This window comes from Haemaphysalis longicornis, unplaced genomic scaffold, assembly GCF_048455015.1.
Source record: "Haemaphysalis longicornis isolate Haplotype H1 unplaced genomic scaffold, Haemaphysalis longicornis Haplotype H1 scaffold_5, whole genome shotgun sequence".
Lineage (NCBI taxonomy): Eukaryota > Metazoa > Arthropoda > Arachnida > Ixodida > Ixodidae > Haemaphysalis > Haemaphysalis longicornis.
The window spans coordinates 42,218,731-42,237,958 of record NW_027526385.1 but is presented as its reverse complement, the minus strand read 5'-3'; the positions used below and the strand labels follow the sequence as shown (position 1 = coordinate 42,237,958).

General features: G+C 48.1%; 2 protein-coding genes across 2 annotated transcripts in view; both read right to left on the bottom strand.

Moving 5' to 3' along the window:
- LOC144139655 (uncharacterized) overlaps positions 1-7,326 on the bottom strand; it is a 36,465-nt gene extending 29,139 nt beyond the window's left edge. The window contains exon 1 of the mRNA XM_077671948.1: positions 6,824-7,326. Within this exon, the coding sequence (XP_077528074.1) occupies positions 6,824-7,207 (384 nt within the window). The 5' untranslated portion in view covers positions 7,208-7,326. The remainder of the gene's footprint in view (positions 1-6,823) is intronic.
- Positions 7,327-7,993: 667 nt separating this feature from the next.
- LOC144139654 (uncharacterized) lies at positions 7,994-17,858 on the bottom strand. The gene is made up of 4 exons (XM_077671947.1): positions 17,633-17,858; positions 13,798-14,007; positions 10,516-10,745; positions 7,994-8,023 (listed from the first exon to the last, which is right to left on the bottom strand). The coding sequence occupies exons 1-4, from the start codon at positions 17,856-17,858 to the stop codon at positions 7,994-7,996; spliced, it is 696 nt and encodes a 231-aa protein (XP_077528073.1).
- Between the last annotated feature and the right edge of the window lie 1,370 nt (positions 17,859-19,228).

Genomic DNA, 19,228 nt, shown 5'->3' with positions numbered 1-19,228 from the left:
GCATTCTATTACAACGCTTATAGAACGATGTCGCCATACTCCACGAGCGTTCCAAGCGGAACTTAAAACCTATCAAGTGGAACCTTTCGTTGGACCCGCCGCGGTGGCTCAGTGGCTAAGGTGTTGCGCTGCTGAGCACGAGGTCGCGGGCTCGATTCCCGGCCGCGGCGGCCGCTTTTCTGATGGAGGCGAAAAGCAAAAACGCCCGTGTGTACGAGATTTCGGCGCACGATAAAGATCCCCAGGTGGTCAAAATTAATCCGGAGGCCTACACTACGGCGCGCCTCATCGCCTGCGTTGCGTCGGCGCGTTAAACCCATCAATCAATCAATCAATCAATCAATCAATCAATCAATCAATCAATCAATCAATCAATCAATCAATCAATCAATCAATCAATCAATCAATCAACCTTTCGTTGTTGTTGCCGTTTGATTTCTTAAATACCGCCAGGAGCCATAGTAGCGCGGGCAGCAGCAAGCGACGGTTTTCTACAGTTGATGTATACTATAGTATTTCATTTGATATCGCAAAAACCAAGCATCCATGAATTTTCAACAAAGGAACACTGCAAATATCACTTGCGTATTGATTTTCTACCGTATATTTGCGTGCATAATGTGTTGTTTTTGTTCAACAATGTTGACAAGTATGAACTCCGACACCGGAGATGTGGCTGTGGATATATAAGACTAATGCGGACGTTATGTTTCGCTTTGGCCGGGTGGCTGAATCGAGTCACTGACATACAGAGAGACCAAAATCTCAGCATTTAAGTAGTCCCAGAAACACTACCGTCTTTAAATTCTGCGATGAAGTCAGGTGGTTAAGTTTCCACGCGCATGGAAAGTGTGCCTTCAGATTACCGAGAGCATCCGTACAAAAGCGCTCGATGCGGGGGGCTATTTAGCAACCATTGGCGTCGCTGCCTGTGCGTTCTACACTGCGTCCTACTTCTCGACATGACACAAGTAATACGCTATTTTGAGAAACAGGCCAGCCGTGAATTGCTTGAAGCGTGGTGTATCACGAATGCAGGTGATAGATTATAAGCGCAGCATCTATGGGTTTGTCAAAAAAGAAATCGATTATCTGAATGCTCACTTGCCACGTGTATAAAAACTGAAGCACCTGACTCTGTCGAAGAAATTTTCCTGATTTCTTCGCCCATACTCGCGAACGCGCTGTTTGTGCACTCTTAGTCAAAAAGGACTAACGGGGCATCGGCGTTAGTCCTTTTGGGGACTAACTGCGTTGCCACTAGAATTAGTCCTTTTTGGGACTAACGGCAAGGGTACCAACTGTTAGTCCCTCTACCCTTAGTCCCTTGATGGTTCAACTGTTGGTCCGCCATAAAGACTAACTGTTGGTCCCTTGCAGATCAACTGTTAGTCACCCCTGTTAGTCGACTGGAGACCAACCGTTGGTCCTCTGAGTATCAATCGTTAATCTTTCCCATTACTCTTCCTAGACCAATTGATGCTTTCAAGACTAAATGTTCATCCCTGCAAATGCTCCCCTCTGGATTAACCGTGCATACTAAAAGACGATGTGCTGGCTCGTGCAAGTACTCCATGAGTGACTGTCGTTCCATTAGACCGACAATTCAGAAGACAGGAGTAAACACAAGAGACCAGAAGCAGTATTTCTTGGCCACTTGTTCACGACAAAGTACTCACGACAAAGAAAATGTTACTTTCAAGCTTTTTATTGCAACACTGTGTGAGCAACATACACAACAAAAGTAAACCGTACTCTAATCTTGACGTTGGAGTCTCTATTTCGAAGGCCTGTACGGCACACCTTATTGAGGCGATGCGCCCAGTATTGGGCTATTCCGGGTATACATGGCTGCTGTCCTTGGCGCAAGCGTGCTCCACTTGTCTTGAGGTACTTATCCGTTGAGAGGAGACAGCCATCCTCCGTGACGCTGTCGGCAATGGGCGTATGTCGTCACGCTCCTGCAGGAAATAAATAGGGCAACAAAACAAGTGTTATTCAGCAGCCCTAACAAGCATCCGTAAAAAGTACCTCAAAAAGCAAAAAGAAGCAAAATCAACGCTTTATGTAGTGCAGCCAAATGTGGCCTGTGAATTGCACTGAGTATAAAACTACGGATTAATTAAGACCATGGCCACGGTAGTTAACAAGCGAAACTCAGACATTGTTGTTTTTCCGACTCCAGCAGAAAAGACGCCACTCAAACCAGCAATAGAACCTGGGGACTCATGCTCCCTCACTCAACGCATTGAACCACTGTATAAGGGCAACAGAAAATAGAAAGATTGCTCATTTCTCGCATGCAGGTTCGCTATCATTCTCAGAGGCTTACGTAGCACGAAACAAGGGCCTCTTCCCTCTCTTTCACAGGACATGTAGGGAAAGAGACGCTTCCTGTCAGCACCAGCTCTAAATCAAAATGGTTTGACTGCAATCAAAAATAAAAAGAAAACAAGTAGGAATATTTATTTATTGGAAGAAAACCTGCTTTCCTGCGCTGATGGTGCGGGTTTGTATAGAACAGGGTCATTATTGATTTCTGGCTGTGATGTCGGTGTCGAAGAATGCGTTTTTATTTCGAAAATGTATTAAGAGCCAAATTTTCTCAATGTTTAATAAATTTAACAATGTTTAAGAAATAGCCTCGGGCGAAACAAACAAAACGGCGTCCTCTCAGCTTTCTGCATGGGGAGTGGCTATGGCTGCACGTTTTTATTTCCTCTTTGCAGACAGTTCACAGTGAGTTCGTACGTGCACACAAAAAAAGGCTTTCAAAGAAAAGGGGCAAAAATGTTTGAGGCTGACCACGCTGCGAGCGCTTGGCTGCACCAGTGAGGGAGCAACGAAAATGAAAAAAAGTGAAGGAAGCTTTCGGCCACGTTAGATGAGTCACGCGAGCGTGCGCCTGCTACTGTGAAATTCATGTGAAAGGCACGGGTGACGGGTGGGTGCGGGAAGGACTGCAGGACGAGAATGTTTCGTGAACGAGTTCCCCGAAAGCCAAACAATTTTGGGGGGGGCGCGTTACTGCCAGTTAGGTTCGCCGTGGCGGCCACAAGGAGGGCCGGTACTGGAAAAGGGGCCATTAGATGACACTGTATTCTAAAAAAAAAAAAAAAAACCTTGCCGTGAGATACATAAAGATTCTACGATTTTGTTAGAGGATTTTTATTACGGCGGTCAGATCGCGCCTTCGAGGAAGACTTCATTTTGCCGTTCTGCTGTGGTCCGGCAGATTACAAGTTCGGGTTCCGCAAATTATGGAAAAAAATGCCTTACTCAGCCAATTTACATCAGATTTCAACCGTTTTTGTCTAGTTTTATTCTGGACGTAGTTGCGGTTACGAGGGTGCAACTATTTTTGCCCTACTCAGCCTCAGAGTGTACGCGTCCGTTGCAGTTCCGGCGTTGTGCCAGACTTGTATTTTCCTGCTTAAAATATCACGTTTTCATTTAAAATTTAATATGTCTGCGAGTAATTCTTGTGTCCTAACAGCACCATGTTGTTATTTTAGTGTTCATATGTTTGCCTAAAAAGTTAAAGCCCTTCAAGATTCTCGGCCACGTGTTAACCACGCTTTGACATTTCTGGCTATAAATGTATTAAAACTGCAATTTCAACAGAAAAGAAGTTAGCGGTTAGCTTCCTTTTTGTACGCTGCTCCTGCTGGGACGGTTATTTATGCGGTTGGGCCACTTGTTTAAAGAGAAATTGCATTTTTACTATTTTAGGGTTAAGCAAAAAATTGGGTAAATATTGACCGAAACAAATAAAAATTAGGTCGCCGTCGGCAGTAACGCACAGCGAATCGACTGGCGTTGGTTTTAAAAAATAGCTGGCACTCTGACGCTACGATGCAAGCTCACCAACTTCAAACAAATGCACAGCATTTCCGAGGGGGTGCGCCGGCAAGTCGTATCTCTTGATCGCGGGACCCGTGTCGCCATCTTTTGGAAGCGCGGGACAACTTGTGGCGCTTTCGAAACAAACGAGAAATGAGTGAAGGATATAAGGCGCGTTCGGTGCATTGAAATCTGTGTGGGTTTCGTGGCCCGGTCGGTTGTGCGCCGGGCACCTTGCGTTCCGCCCGCGGCGTCATGGGTTCGAAACCGGGCGGCGGAAACTGTTATTTCTACCTGGCTGCGGACTACGACAAGGCGCGCCTGCGGACTACGACAAGGCGCGCACGCGGACTACGACAGCGCACGCCAACGCCGCGTGACATTGTGAGTTACTAAAATGCTATGCATTTAAAAAAGGGCGAATGGGGAAAAGCCGTCGCCGCCGCAGCTCACCTTTCGCACGTCCGTCCCCGCTGGCCGCCGAACAAGTAGAATTAAGTCGGAGGGCCCCCTCCAGGGGGAGCAACAGCAACGTTGCGGGAGCAAAGGGCGCTGTTAGTCTTTCCGTTGGTCCCATTCGCGTCGAGGGACCAACGTTTGATCCCTTCATTTTGCACACGGCCCTAATCTTGGCGCGTTTGGTCTTTTGGGGACTAAATGTTCCTCGCGAGGCGTAATTGCTGCAGTTAGTCTTATTTTCTCCCATTTTGGCTAAGAGTGTGTATCTATTTTTGTGTGGGGTAAAAATTTCAGTTGATGCTTAGCGCTAGTCGCGTCTATTCTCTTCCTTGTCGTTCCGTCACTACCGCGCTTTTTTAACACACTCTTAGGCAAAAAGGACTAAAAGTTCGTCCTTTCGGGGACTAACGGCCTCTGCCACAATCATTAGTCCCTTTGGGGACTAACTGCGAGGGGACGAACGGTTAGTCCCCCACCCGGATGATCCGTTCCGATACTCCCCAAGGACGAACTGCGTAGAGTGCAGAAAAAAGAAATAAACGCTTGCACCGGCAGGGATAGAACCCCTGACGCCCGGAATTATACGCAAAGAACCCGACGCGCTATCCGCCGGACCACGCCGCCGGGTGGTTCCTCCGGCGGATAATATTCAAGTGTACAGCGTGTAGTCCTGTGCATAACGAAACATCCATTGCAACTGGTGCCCGAATTTCTATCTGTGCAAGCGAACGTGACCGCGTTTTGCGCCTTGCGCTTAGCGCTTTGCTAGGTTTAGGGACTATTGCTCAGTTCGATTCGAAGTAGAGCCTCACAACCATAGTTTTTTCGTAAATAACAATCAACTCTTCGTCGCCTAGTTGAGATAGGTAGCTGGGCGATTGGACGACTCATTTGTTTCCGCACAAATTAGCGCAAGCTAAGTGCTTTCTTAGTGTTCGATACATATGTTAAGTGCTCTATGTAACGTATGTGAAAGGTGTCATCTGTGTGAGTGTCAGAATAAGGAAACATGCCATATTTTCCTGCATCGGCGGAAGCGAATTTGGTGTTGCTTAGCCTGAATTCTTCAAATTCGCGTCGCTAGATGATTGCGACTTCGAAATGCAAGCGGGTTTTACAGCAGTTGCAGCATTGTCATAGCTTTGGTGCCCAAGGCAATTATGTACCGAGTGTAAAAGATAACTTCGAGACGCTTACCTGTAGCGAGCATTTTTGTTTTGCAGTTGTCATCAGAAACATGCGTTTTTTCTGGTCTGTTAAACATATACATATTCATTACCCTCAGGAATCCACTTTTGCTATTGTCACTAATTTTTGAGTTACTGTTAAGGCGCTTGAAAGCTTTCATTGGCCGTTATTATCTCGCACGAATAGAATGCAACACAGCGTATCAACATAACCTCGCCGAGAAGCGTATGACGATCGCGCTTCGCCGCTCCTTCCCATTACCCGCCGCTCTACTAACCCCAGGCGATTTTCTTATAACTAACGTCAATATTTTCTCCCGTGGCACCATCTAAAGCACCCAGTGACTGCAATGCCTTGTGTTTTGGAAATATAAAACCGTTCGCAGACATATGCGCGAAAGGGCAACGACGACGCCATTAAGGGATTAACGACGCAGCAAAGAGACTAACTGCATGCGTTTCGTCTTCCCGTTACTCCTTATAGATCGGCGGGGACGAACAGTTAGTCCGAATTTATGCACACGGCACGTACTCTGCCGCAGATACTCCCTTTGAAGATGAACGTTCGCCCGCGAAGACTAACGGCTGTATTTTAGTCCCTATTTTAGTCCTTTTTGCCTAAGAGTGCACGTTTCAAAGCAACCAATGAGCTCACATTTATGAATCGAGTCTTGATTGATTGATTGTGGGGTTTAACGCGCCGACGCAACGCAGGCGATGAGGCGCGCCGTAGTCGAGGACTCCGGATTAATTTTGACCACCTGGGGATCTTTAACGTGCGCCGAAATCTCGGACACACGGGCGTTTTTGCTTTTCGCCTCCATCAATGAATCGAGTCTTCTTATGTGCCGTTTCCATCCGAGCAAGCCTGATGGATTTAAATTAACCTGCAGTATGGTTTGACTCCGGTAGACATTGCAACCTTCACGGACTCCCGGTGCATCTTTGCTTAATCAACTCCGGTGCAAATTGAAATTTGCACTGACTCCCACTGATCTCTGCTTAATCAACTCCGGTGTACACTGCAATTTGCACTGACTCTCGCTGCATCTACGTTTAATCAACTCCGGTACACACTGCAATTTGCACTGACTCCCGCTGCGTCTAGGCTTAATCAACTCCGATGCAAATTTCAATTTGCACTGACTCCCGCTGCATCTACGTTTAATAAACTCCGGTACACATTGGAATCTGCACCGAATCCCGCTGCATCTTTGCTTAATCAACTCCGGTACACATTGCAATGTGCACCGACTCCCGCTGCATCTCTGCGTAATCAACTCTTCCAGTCCGTCCTGCTTCAAATGTCCTACAAAAGCAGCAAGGCCACTCACTGCTCTCGCCAGCCCCAAGATGGCGTCCGGCTTGAGCAGTAAGTCGCCGACCGGGCCAAGCTTCCCTTTAAAGGCCTGCACCACCTTCAGAGCCTCTTGCTCGAAGTTTAGCTGATCCAAAGGGCGGAGGTCAGGCAGGTCGTATCCTTCCGTGAGAAGGCTCAGCCACGGGCTGTTGTTGCCCATGACGTCCCTGGCAATGCCCACCATCTCGTCCTGGCCCAAGAGCTTGAAGAACGACATGTGGTCCCGTGAGCACTCAGCAAACCGCCGCGCTACCCCTGCGATTGCATCGCGCGTGAACCACTTGCGCATGATGGCTAAGATGTAATCGGAAGTGATGTTCTTGTTGCTCTGGTCTCCGTGCTCCAAGCTTTGGAGCATTCTGGCCGTGTGTCTGCCTGCTGGTGGAAAGCTTCCGCCTGTAGGGCTGCCGCTGTCTTCGTTCCAGGAGGTCTTGTTTGGCCTACTCGTTGAGCCTTCTTCCGTTCTTGCAAGTATGAAATATCCTTCGCAAGAAGAAGAGGAAAGTAACAACCAGTTGGCACATATACTCACCGCGTTGTCACTAAACCTCGTTGGTGAGAAAATTACTTTGTACGTGTGAGACTGGGAGCGCAACAGACAATCACTACGAGGAAATTAACGACAGTACGAGCCCTCTATTGCGGCTGGTTTTGTTTTAAACATAGCCCATCTTTTAAAATAAAAGAATAAAAATTTTTAAATTAAGAAAGTAGCAATACAAGGCGGCTTTTTGCACTATTTCAAAAGCTGCCTTCTTGATGCATTAACCCAATCATAAAAACAGGATAACTTGACATGCTCAGTAGCGTTTTTTATACGATTATCATTCGGGGAAGGCAACTTGGCGACGCGAAAGGCATTGAAGCATGTTGCGTTAAATACTTTTGTGCTGTTCGTTTTTTGTATCTCCGCAGCCTCATTTCGCTGAATCATGTGGGCTTCTTCACGAGACATCGCAAGCGCTATTGCCCCTTCGCCTCTGCCCGACGCCCCGGGGTACTTGCTAACAGCTGACGAACGCAAGCGAATAAGTGGTGGCTGTTATTGCGACAGTGGAGTTTTCATGAAAACCGCTTTTAGCCGATGCCGTTACCTCCAGGAAAGAAACCAAGGCGAGACCCGTGGGCGCCAAAAAGAGAGAGTTCAAGACGTGTTCTCGACTCGTTGCTTGAGCTGTCGAGAAACATGTGCTGGTGCTCGATCAAGGCGCCTCCCGTTCGTTTCCCAGAAAAGGTCTGGGCCGTAGGAACAAAGCCAGGAATTAGTTACTGATCCCGACATCGCCATCCTCGAGGAATAATATAGTTTTCATTACGAGCCATTTTGGACCAGACGTAAATAAACTTCATAATTACCGCAGCCTTTTGATACAGAAATGTTTTATCCTGAGTCGTAGCTATAGAAGAAAACGTTATAGCTTGTAATTGCTTCGCACTAGTGGGTTGATGGATAAACAGCAGGGAACAGCGCAGCAGCAACGAGGACGAACAAAAGAGACACCGGCGCTGAGTGTCAGCTGGAAGATTATTGTTTGCAGGATGCCCGGTTAATATGGGCTTTCGCCATGCTATAGCAAAGCAAAGTACACACAAAAAATAATATTATCCAATCAACAGCAAAGTGGGTTGAGAAATTTAAAACCACTTGCGTGCTCCTCTACCGCAACGTAACTGGTTGATGGCATGCCATTAATTTGTCTTTATGTTATGTCCGTGCAGTCAGTGAGAAGCTGATGCACGGGGACACTTAAAAAGGGCCCGTCTCCCCGCGAGGGGGACTCGAGTAAATGCGCCGCATAGGGGGCGGGTGTATTGCGTTTATGTTTAGTGTTTGGGGAGTTGGTGGTAGTGAATGCGTTGTATCAGCAGCTTCTTGACGTAGTTTGAATGAGTCAAGGATATAAAGCGCGTTCGTAGCCTTCCATTTTGTGTCGGCTTTGTGGCGCAGTGGGAAGAGCACCATGTACCTCGCGTTCCGCCCACAGGTAGTGAATGCGTTGTATCAGCAGCTTCTTGACGTAGTTTGAATGAGTCAAGGATATAAGGCGCGTTCGTAGCCTTCCATTCTGTGTCGGCTTTGTGGCGCAGTGGGTAGAGCACCATGTCCCATGCGTTCCGCCCGCAGAGTCGTGGGATCGAAACCTGGCGCCGGTAAGTATTTTTTTATATAGTGTAGGGGTAGGGGTGTGGACCTGTTGTTGAGAGCGAGGAGGGTAGCGTGATGCGGGAGAGGAGGAGTTGGGGAGAGGGCGCGCCTGCGCGCTGAGCTGTTGCGGACGGACATCGGACGCTACATGTGAGTTAAAGAAATGCTCTGTATTTAAAATACAGTTTATTCAGCCAGGAAGAGCACGGCTAAAAATTTTCGACTGTTCTGAATTGCTGTCCTGAAGCGTCTCCCCGTCCGTTGTCCATCCCCACGCGGAGGCGGGGGCGGCGTCGGCGAGAGAAAGGGTAGGCCCTCTCGCGGGGGCACTAATTGGCGTGCTGCCCGGAGGCGCCGATACAGAACTGCGCTTCCGCACTTTAATTGCTTTATTCGGCGGAATTCAATTATTTTTTAGGTTGTCACCGAGTTCTTTGAGCACGTTGCTGTCTTAATAGATTGAAATGTATCCATTCAGGGAAATAAAACCCGCCCGTTTGTGCTCTACGTGTTTCTATTCCTCGGTCCTGTTTCGTTCGCGCTGTTCCGTCTCTTCATGAACATGAACCAACTAACTCGCACCAGATTCCTGATAAAACCCTAGGCTTAGGGAAGTTACATTAACCATATTTTAGTTGATTAGTGTAGCAACGTCCTGATTGATCTTAATGCATAGAAGGCGATTCAAACAAGCAAACAACTACTCCGAATTCCACAAGTTTGCGCGAATCGGAACTGCATTTCGCTCCAGAGACATCTCTGATTGCCGAAATCAGGAACCTGCAGCGCGGGAAGAAACCGCATGTACAGCCATGGGCAATGAAAAGTGCACCCTTAATTATAAACCAGAAAACACAGAATCCAAGAATATCGTTCGTGGAGATCACATGATGAGGCGGTTGTAGTATATTTGGAAAAGTCTTATTTCCAAATTTTGTTACCATTGTGTAGCCAAGCGATAATTTTACTTGCATGAAATGTGTTCTCTTTCATACTTTCGTGTTCGTACTTTTCTTGTTCTTTTTCATACTTCCATCATTTAATTTATCCACGATTGTACCATGTCATCCGCTGTTTGCATAAACAGTCCCGCTTTTTAAGTTAAACAAGGCAATTGCCGGTACTTTTAGGGGCGAAACCCTTAGAGGCTCAGCCTGCCGGCGTCTCATGCCGTCGTCTCATGTAGTCACGGTAGTAAAACACCGGGATACTGTTTACGCCTCGTGCTAGAACGTAACGCGTACGAAAAGAAAACACCGGTACTTTCGTTTTCTAACGCTTCGTTCTTCAAGCAAAGCTGTATACCTCTAACCCACAATGGTTTCATCTCCACGGGCAAAAACGCCAAGGCGCCAAGAATACACTTATACACTGCATGATTCGTCCGTACCCAGGTTTGACGTTAGTGAAGAGGGCCCGAGATTTCTTCCCAGAACGACGCTTACGCAAAGCACGTAAATGTATAAACTAGGAGAGAACAATTTGAAAAGTTTTGGAGACCGAGGACGGCTTCTGCACACCTGGTCGGCGAGCTGAAGTGTGATGAACTGGAAGAAGGGGCCGAAGGTCACAGCGTCCGTGCTCTGCGCGGGCACGCAGAAGAATCGCTCGATGGCCGTGCTGACGACTACGCCCGCCGTCGAGGCCAGCAGCACCACGGGAAATGATACCACGAACAGGTACACTGCCGATGATAGCAACCAGCTTCCCGCGTAGAAGCGATCCATCCGCCACACGCCGCACACGCCACCTGCAGTAGAGACAGCATGTGTAGTCAGGTGGGAAGTATAACGTGAACTGCGTTTCAGCGGGTATTAAAACGCTTAGAAACAACTATACATACACATCAATTCTATAACCAGAAGACACGTGACCGCACTCTATAGGCAGCACCATGTAGATATGCATTTCCCTGCGGAGTTCCGCAAGGGAGAGTCATGAGGCCTTTGCTTTTCATTTTGTATAATAATAATATTGGTAACGCGGCTGGCGTTGGTGTACCAGTTCAGCTGTTTGCTAACGCGGTCATCCTCCGGGTTCGAGAAGTGACTTGTCCTGCTCGCCTTACTGCTCGTCCAACCGCTCATTCTAGTGCAGCCGAAATTATGCGTGTACGTTGATTTTAGCATGCCCACTTCCAATGTACCCGCAGCTACTCGATGACCTCCTCGGACGGCTCTATATTTAAATGATGACATGATTCAAACAAAACCCGCTGCGGTAACTCAGTGGCTATGGCGTTGTGCTGCTGCGCCCAAGGACGGGGGTTCGATTCCATCAATCAATCAATCAATCAATCAATCAATCAATCAATCAATCAATCAATCAATCAATCAATCAATCAATCAATCAATCAATCAATCAATCAATCAATCAATCAATCAATCAATCAATCAATCAATCAATCAATCAATCAATAAAAAAAGTTGGCATTTTATCTAGACTACGCTCCTTTCTCCAACAGAACGGAAAGCAGCTAATTTACAACTATATATTCTTGTCGAAACTTTGCTATTGTTACCTGGTATGGGGAACAAAATTTCACATGATTCAAAAGAAAGCTGTACGCATGATCACAAATGTATCCTACGACGTCCACACAGAGCAGAGCAAATCTTCAGGAGTTTCAATTTGCATCCTGTACACGAATTTTATAACATGGCCCTTCTGAAATGCAATCAGAACGGTGTGAAATACAATGACGCATTTTTTACTCAATTTTCCGAGCTTACAGCAAAAGAAAGCCTGCGTGACTTACATGTGAAAGAGCGATGGAAAATTCCACGAATGCAAACAAACTATGGTCGCCACACGCTCTCATATCAGTTGCCTTTTCTACTGACACTGCGACGATTAGTTAATGCCCAAATGATAAGTTATGCGTTTCAATGTTTGCGATGTCACTCTCATGTTTCTTTGGTGCATTATTGACACGTTACGCGTTTTTAGTCTGCAGTGTTGCCCGGATATCTCTACATACCTGCGCGTTTTACTGCGCTTCTGTATTTTTATAGAGTGCGAATTTTAGGGCGACATTTTCCTGCATATTTTTACGTGTTTATATTACAGAACTTGGCGTTCACGCTGCTTAATTTGTACTGTCTTCTGATGTGAGCTTTTTTTATTTTACGTGTTTCTTTTTTGTGTGAATGCAACACTGCTTGCAGACGGGTTCTTTATGCGGCGCCTACACCCGCCGCGGTGGCTGAGTGGCTAAGGCGTTGTGCTGCCGAGCACGAGGACGCGGGTTCGACTCCCGGCCGCGGCGGCCGCTTTTGTGATGGAGGCGAAAAGCACTAACGCCCGTGTGTACGAAATTTCGGCGGACGCTCAAGATCTCCATGTGGTCACAATTAATCTGGAGCTTTCAACTACACCGCGCCTCATCGCCTGCGCTGCGACGGTGCGTTAAACCCTACAATCAATCAATCTTTATGCGGTGCCACTTATTCTTTTTTACACATGTTTGATATTATTTCGAACGCAATGCCTGTATGCCATGTAACGGGGACACAGTCCTTGCCAAGGCTTGAGGGCTTTTTGTTTATGTACCCTTTCAGTGCCTTTTCAATGCTGGAAAATAAATGATTTGATTTGATTTGATTTGATTGGCGGCCGTTGGCCTAAGCCACCGCCAAGAAACATGACTGAGGGATTGCCATGGTGCCTCTAGTTCTGTTTCATTGTATCGTTTGAGTGTATCGCTTTGATTGTATAGCTTATACGGATGCGCGTTATTACGTCCCTTCTGCCCATAATACGTCACCGTATCGCGAAATTTGAAAGTTTTCTGAACTTTCTTGCATTTTTTTTGTTAGGTGGGCTCACCATATCACTTTTTTTTATGGGACTTCCTAATTCATGGCCCACGGGCTTAAAAACCACCTTGGATGAAATACGAAAAGTACTGATACGTGGCGATGTTCCGGCCTAGGTTGCTCAATTTAGGAATATATCGCTTTTGTACCCAAAGAAAAAATAAACAAGAGACACATTTTACCTGATGTAATTTCCACTAGATGGCGCTCCCTGTCTAGAAATCGTTGAGTTAATTGTTATTTTTGGTACAGAAGTAATACATCACTAAAGTAAGCAAACTATGCGGTTAGGAACATTTTCATGGATTTGTAATCTTTTTAGTATTGATTCACGATGGTTTTTAAACTCGTGGGTAATGAATTAGTAGGCCCCATAAACAATGTGATCAGGTGAGCCCCCTTAAAGGAAAATTCACGCATATCCACGAAGTGAATCATAACGAGTAGGCAAAGCACTGGGGATCGTTCTTACCGTAAATCACCCATGAGAGTGCTTACTGCGGCTAAAACGATTTTCAATCCAATCCAATACAATTCAATTTAATCCAATCCAATCCAATTCAGTTCAATCCAAATTCAAATCCAATTCAATACAATCCAATGCTCCTCACGCATGCGGAGCACGGCTCTCCAGGAGCTCTCTCTCTCTCTCTCTCTCTCTCTCTCTCTCTCTCTCTCTCTCTCTCTCTCTCTCTCTCTATCTCTCTCTCTCTCTCTCTCTCTCTCTCTCTCTCTCTCTCTCTCTCTCTCTCTCTCTCTATCTCTCTCTCTCTCTCTCTCTCTCTCTCTCTCTCTCTAACCTTTTGTGAACCTTTTGATCACAGATGTTTCGATTTACACAGTGCTGTGCCGTGAGCGTGGACGCCGGACGGACAAGCCTCCGCTTTAAAGTGGTTCGCCACTAAAACAGGTTTCGCGGGTGGAATGGACCTGAGTTAGTTACCAAAGGCTAGTTCCCTTCAGTCTCATCCGCCTCGTACTTACCAACGGCGTACAAGGCGACGACTAGGCACATGCCGGCGATGGCTAGGTACACGACGAGCCAGTACACGACCATGTGATCTCGTGCGTGGGCAGCCAATCTATCTACGATACCGCCCAGGCCAGCCTGCGCGTTGCTCACTGAGGCGTTGATCTTCGCAAACGCCTCGCTAAAAGCTCCGACGTTCAAGTTGGCCACCATGTCCTTCAGCTCTAAGCGAAAGGGAGGAGGAAAACAAAAGCAGGACAACAAAAGCGGCATTTGCAACACATGCTGCTAGAGGCATTGAAGCCGTAACTTCAGCGAAATTTAAAGCTTCCCCCTTTGGCTGCTATGAATGCGGTAGCGTTGGTGTACTATAATAACCAAAATTCTTCTTGCAATTTGAGAACAATACAAAAACAGATAGTTTTCTGGGAAATAGTTCTTCAAGGATGTCTATTTCGATAGATTTCACCATTGTTCGTTTTTTGCTACCGCTGAACGCTAGAGATAGGAAGACATTGCAGTGAAGACCGACTGTCGTCGGTGTAAACACCAGGACCGAAGTACTAGTGTGATTACATGGCTGAACTCAAAAACACCTTCAATATCAGATTTATTTTTTGTATCTAGGCTCAGTGGTTTTCAAAAGTTGGGAGAACAAGCAAAATTGTTTTTGTGTTTGAATTTAAAATCTTAATTGCCTAATGACTAAATTAAATGTGCCTCTAAATCGCGAATTACTTGCACCAAAAGTTCAATTTTTTATTTGTAAGCTTATATACTCCTAATAATAAGGAAAGAACACAGAAAAAAGCTTTTGCTAGAAATTAAAAATTAAGGGCTGAAAGGGTTGATGTTCTAACGTTAGTTGCTGTTCCCAGATGTGAGGCCGCGTGTTAAGCAGGCGGGTGTGAGGCTCGCGGAGGAGGATCAACGAACAGTGATGCCGTGGGCTCAGCACAAGTAAGAAACATATATTCTGGGAAGGACACACAAACACCCGAAGAAACAACACTAGGGAACTAACGGCAACAACAGCGAACAACACGCGGGCGACGCGGCGGAATGGCTAACACCAGTCCAAACCAAAGTTCGTGCGAAACGGAAAACGAGGGGACACGCTCACGTTCCCGTCTGCTCGACGCTGGGCGGGATTATGTCGATGGCATGTGTGGAACGTCGGGGGACCGTCGCCTGTTGAATCGCAGTGGTCGTCGGTCGGAACGCCGATGCTTGCGCTCGTGCCTGGCCTCTCTAGGCCTCGCCCCGAACCTCGGCCCGGATCACGCTTCGGGACCTCGCCAGCGGGAACAGGCAGCTCTCGTCGCGGCAGAGTAGTCCCGGAACAGCCCCCGAGACGGTTCTCCGAGCCCGGTGCACGAACGCTCCTGGCCTGCCTCGAACCGCCTCCCGAGAAGTACTGGCGCTGTCTCGTCCCTGGTTACCGCCGGCACACTCCCCTCTCGTGCTCTTCCCTCCGCGTGGACCCGCTAGTCGTCGTCTTCTTTTCGACGGCCCCCGTCGTTTCCTGGCGCACTCTCGTGGCCCGGGGATGGCAATCATCACACTCAACCCCCTTCCCGAGAGGTTTGTTTAGGAGAACAAAACTCGGCACAGAATGTCACAGAATGTCACTCGGCACAGAAAGTCTGAAACAGTCGCTAACACCAGAAAATGGAATCCAATGCGAGAAAGGAAAAAAAAAAAAAACTCACTCCGCTCAGATACGGCTCAAGTAGTCTGCACCTACATTTTCACTGCCTTTCACGTACTCTACTATAAAGTCGTACTCCATCATTGTGAGGCTCCAGCGAAGTACGCGGCTGTTAATGTGCCTGGTGGAGTGTATGTAAGCTAAAGGCTGGTGGTCACTCTGTAGGATGAACTGCTTCCCATATAGGTATATGTGGAACTTCTTAATCGCCCAGACTAACGCCAATGCCTCTCTCTCCACAGTGGAGTAGGATGCTTCTCGAGGTAAGAGACGACGGCTCGCGTAGGCCACTGGATGAAGAACCTCTGCATGCTGTTGCATGAGGACTGCGCCAATGCTTGTGGACGACGCATCCGTGCGGAGTACGAAAAGCTTGGAGAAGTCCGGCGCTTTCAGAATAGGTTCGGTTGACAACAGTTCCTTAAGAGTTTCAAACGCTGTTTGTTCCTTGTCACCCCAAATGAGCCTGTTGGGTGCCCGCTTGCGAGTCAGCTCCGTCAAGGGGTGACATACTTGAGCGTAGTTTGGCACGAACTGCCGGTAATAGCCCGTGAGGCCGAGGAAAGACCGCACCTGTCGCTTTGTCGTCGGTCGTGTGGCGTCGTGAACCTTTTGGAGCGTTTCTGCTTGCGGCCGTAGGAGGCCATGGCCAACGATGTGTCCCAGGAATTTTACTGAGGGGAAGCCGACTTCGCTTTTCTTAGGTCGAATCGTAAGTCCCGCCTTCTGCACCATCCTGAGGAATGTCTCGAGCGCTTCTAGGTGTTCCTCCCAAGTCTCGGTAGCGATGAGAACGTCATCGAAGTAATGGTAGATATGTGGAAGACCACCAACCACCTTACGCATAAGGCGTGTAAAAACCGCTGGGGCGGTCTTGATGCCGAATGGCATAAACCGAAACTGGTATAGCCCCGATGCAGAGGCGAAGGCAGTGAATGGCTTCGATTCCTAATCCATAGGCACTTGCCAATAGCCCTTAGTCAAGTCAAATTTTGAAAAGAACCGACTCTTTCCCAACTTTGCAAACATCACGTCAACCCTAGGTATGGGCTCATTGTCGGCGACAAGGACAAGGTTGAGTTGTCTGAAGTCAATGCAGAGCCTTATCGTTCCATCTTTTTTGTCTACTGGCAAGATGGGAAACTGGTACGGCGACTCTGAAGGCTCGATAATACCCATTCGCAGCATTTCCTGCACCTCCTTTTCCACGGCCTCTTGCATGGCAAATGGAATCGGGTACTGCCGCACTTGAACAGGTTGGTCTGTTGTAAGGCGCAGCTTGCAGTGAACCAGGTCTGTCTTCCCAGGGAGGTCTGAGAAGATTTTCTGGTAAGATGATAGAAGCGTACATGCCTGCGCGTGTTGTTCAGGAGTCATAGCCGCCGAAACGTCCACATCTTTGTAGGTCTCTTTTTGTCTTAGAGGGACACACGGTACGTCACCTCCTTCATTTTCGTCGGATCTAAGGGCGACGGAAACATGTTGTGGATCTGGCTTAGACGGTTTTCGCTCTTCGTATCTCTTCAACATGTTGATGTGGAAAAGGCTCGTCCGGGTTCCAAGATCAATCACATAATCGACTTCGTTGCGCCTTTCCAAAACATTGAATGGACCTTTCCATGTGAGGATTAACTTATTATTGTCGGACGGGAGCAGAAGCAAAACTTTGTCACCAACGGCGAGGTAACGTGTCTTCGCTTTTCGGTTGTAATACTTTTTCTGCGCCAACTTGGCCTTCCGGAGCTCTTCGTGCGCCAGTCGGCAAGTGTCTTCCAGGCGCTGGCGAAGCTCGACGACGTATGCATACGACGTTTTGACCTCAGGATTTACATTCTCTCCTGTCCAAAGTTCCTTCAGTATAGCCATCGGTCCTCGGACATGTCTGCCGTACAGGAGATCGAACGGTGCAAAACCCAAGCTAGATTGGGGCACCTCGCGGTATGCAAACAGCAGTGGTGCCAAGTAGCGGTCCCAGTTTTTAGGAGTTTCTTGGCACATCCGCCTTATCATTTGCTTTAGCGTGCCGTTAAATCGTTCAACCAGCCCGTTAGCCATTGGGTGGTACGGTGTCGTGGGCAGCTGTGCAACTGAAAGCAGACGGCTGAGCTCCTTCATAAGTCCAGATGTGAAGGACTTGCCCCGATCGCTGACGATCTCTCGAGGAAATCCCACTCGAGCAAACATTTCTAGGAGAGCTTCAGCGATCCTCTCGGTATCAATGCTTGGTAACGCCACGGCATCGGGGTAGCGGGTCGCGAAGTCCACCATCGTTAGCACATACCGGTTGCCGTTCTCTGTGGTGGGGGAGAGCGGCCCCACTATGTCGATGGCAACCCGCTGGAACGGTGTCTCGATCACAGGCATGTTTCCTAGTGGCACGCGGCCTACTAGATGTTTAGGTACAGTCCGCTGACAAATGTCGCAGGATTTCACAAATCTTGTTATGTCACCCTGCATGCCAGGCCAGTAGAATTCCTCACGCACGCGGTCCAGAGTTCGTTTAACTCCCTGGTGTCCAGCCAGGATTCCCTCGTGAGCCATTGTCAAAACAATGTCTCGAAGCTCGATTGGGACAACGAGCTGCTCTATTTCCTGTCTCGAGGGTAAACGGTACCGCCGGTATAGAACGCCATTTACCATTTCAAACTGGATAGCAGCCGAGTTCACCATTATCTTTTTCCCGACCTCACCGAAAAACTTTTGCAGCGTAGGATCATGTTGTTGCATTTGTCTTAATTCAGCAACGCTGATCGTAGAAGGGCTAACAGTAACCGCCGGTAGCCGCGGCGTTTTTCTCAACGCCTCGCGTCTTGCTGCACCCACGCGTGTTTCGGGCTTTGACTCCGCGTTCGTTGGTGGGCACGGCGGTTCGTTCCGGCTACACTGGACTTCTGGAACGACTGTTGGAACGCTTCCTGTTCCGTTCGCTGGGCCAATACTCGTCGGAAGAGATTCCGACTCCTGGGACTCCACCCATCTGTTTTCCGAGTAGCGGGTCGGCATGGATGCATCACGAGCGCCCTCGATGTTCCCTATGATAACGTCATAGAGAGGGTCCTCCATACAGGTGGCTAGTACTCGACCAGAGAAAAATGGAGACACGATCTCCACTTCCGCTTCCGGTAAAACGAGGCGGGTTCGGTCCAACAGATAGACAGTGCTGGTATTCCCCGTGAGCTTGGTATCGCGAACCAAGGACCGCTTCACGATTACGGAATTACAGCCCGTGTCGCGTAACAGTGTCACCGGTTGCCCTTCAAGTAATCCTTCGGCGGTCGGCATTTGCTCCCGGTTAACTCTCGGTTTCCTGTGTTTCGGATTCTGTTTCCCCCGCCTTGACAGTTCCGGCCAGGATGCGTGTCCAGTCAAGGAACAGGAAACTTGGCCCGTGTTTCCTGGTTGGTTGGGGCAAAGGTCAGATCGGTGTCCGTGTTTTCGGCACCGTCCGCAAAAGAGCGCCTTCTGGCTGGGCTGACTGGAACCCCGCGATTTACTCCAGCAGTCTGATGGCCGGTGCCCTAACTTATTGCATAAAAAGCAATGTGGCTTGGTCGTCTTGTGATCCTGATGATCAGGAGCGCGAGGGAGTCCAGGGGGCTTGCTGCCCTCTTTCGTTTCCTCTCGGCCTTTACCCAAGTTGATTAAGCCCTGGGCTTCGACGTATTGGTCAGCTGCTTCGACGAGCTGATCTAGGTTTTTGTAACCCCTCTCTTTGAGAAAAATGGCCAGCTTAT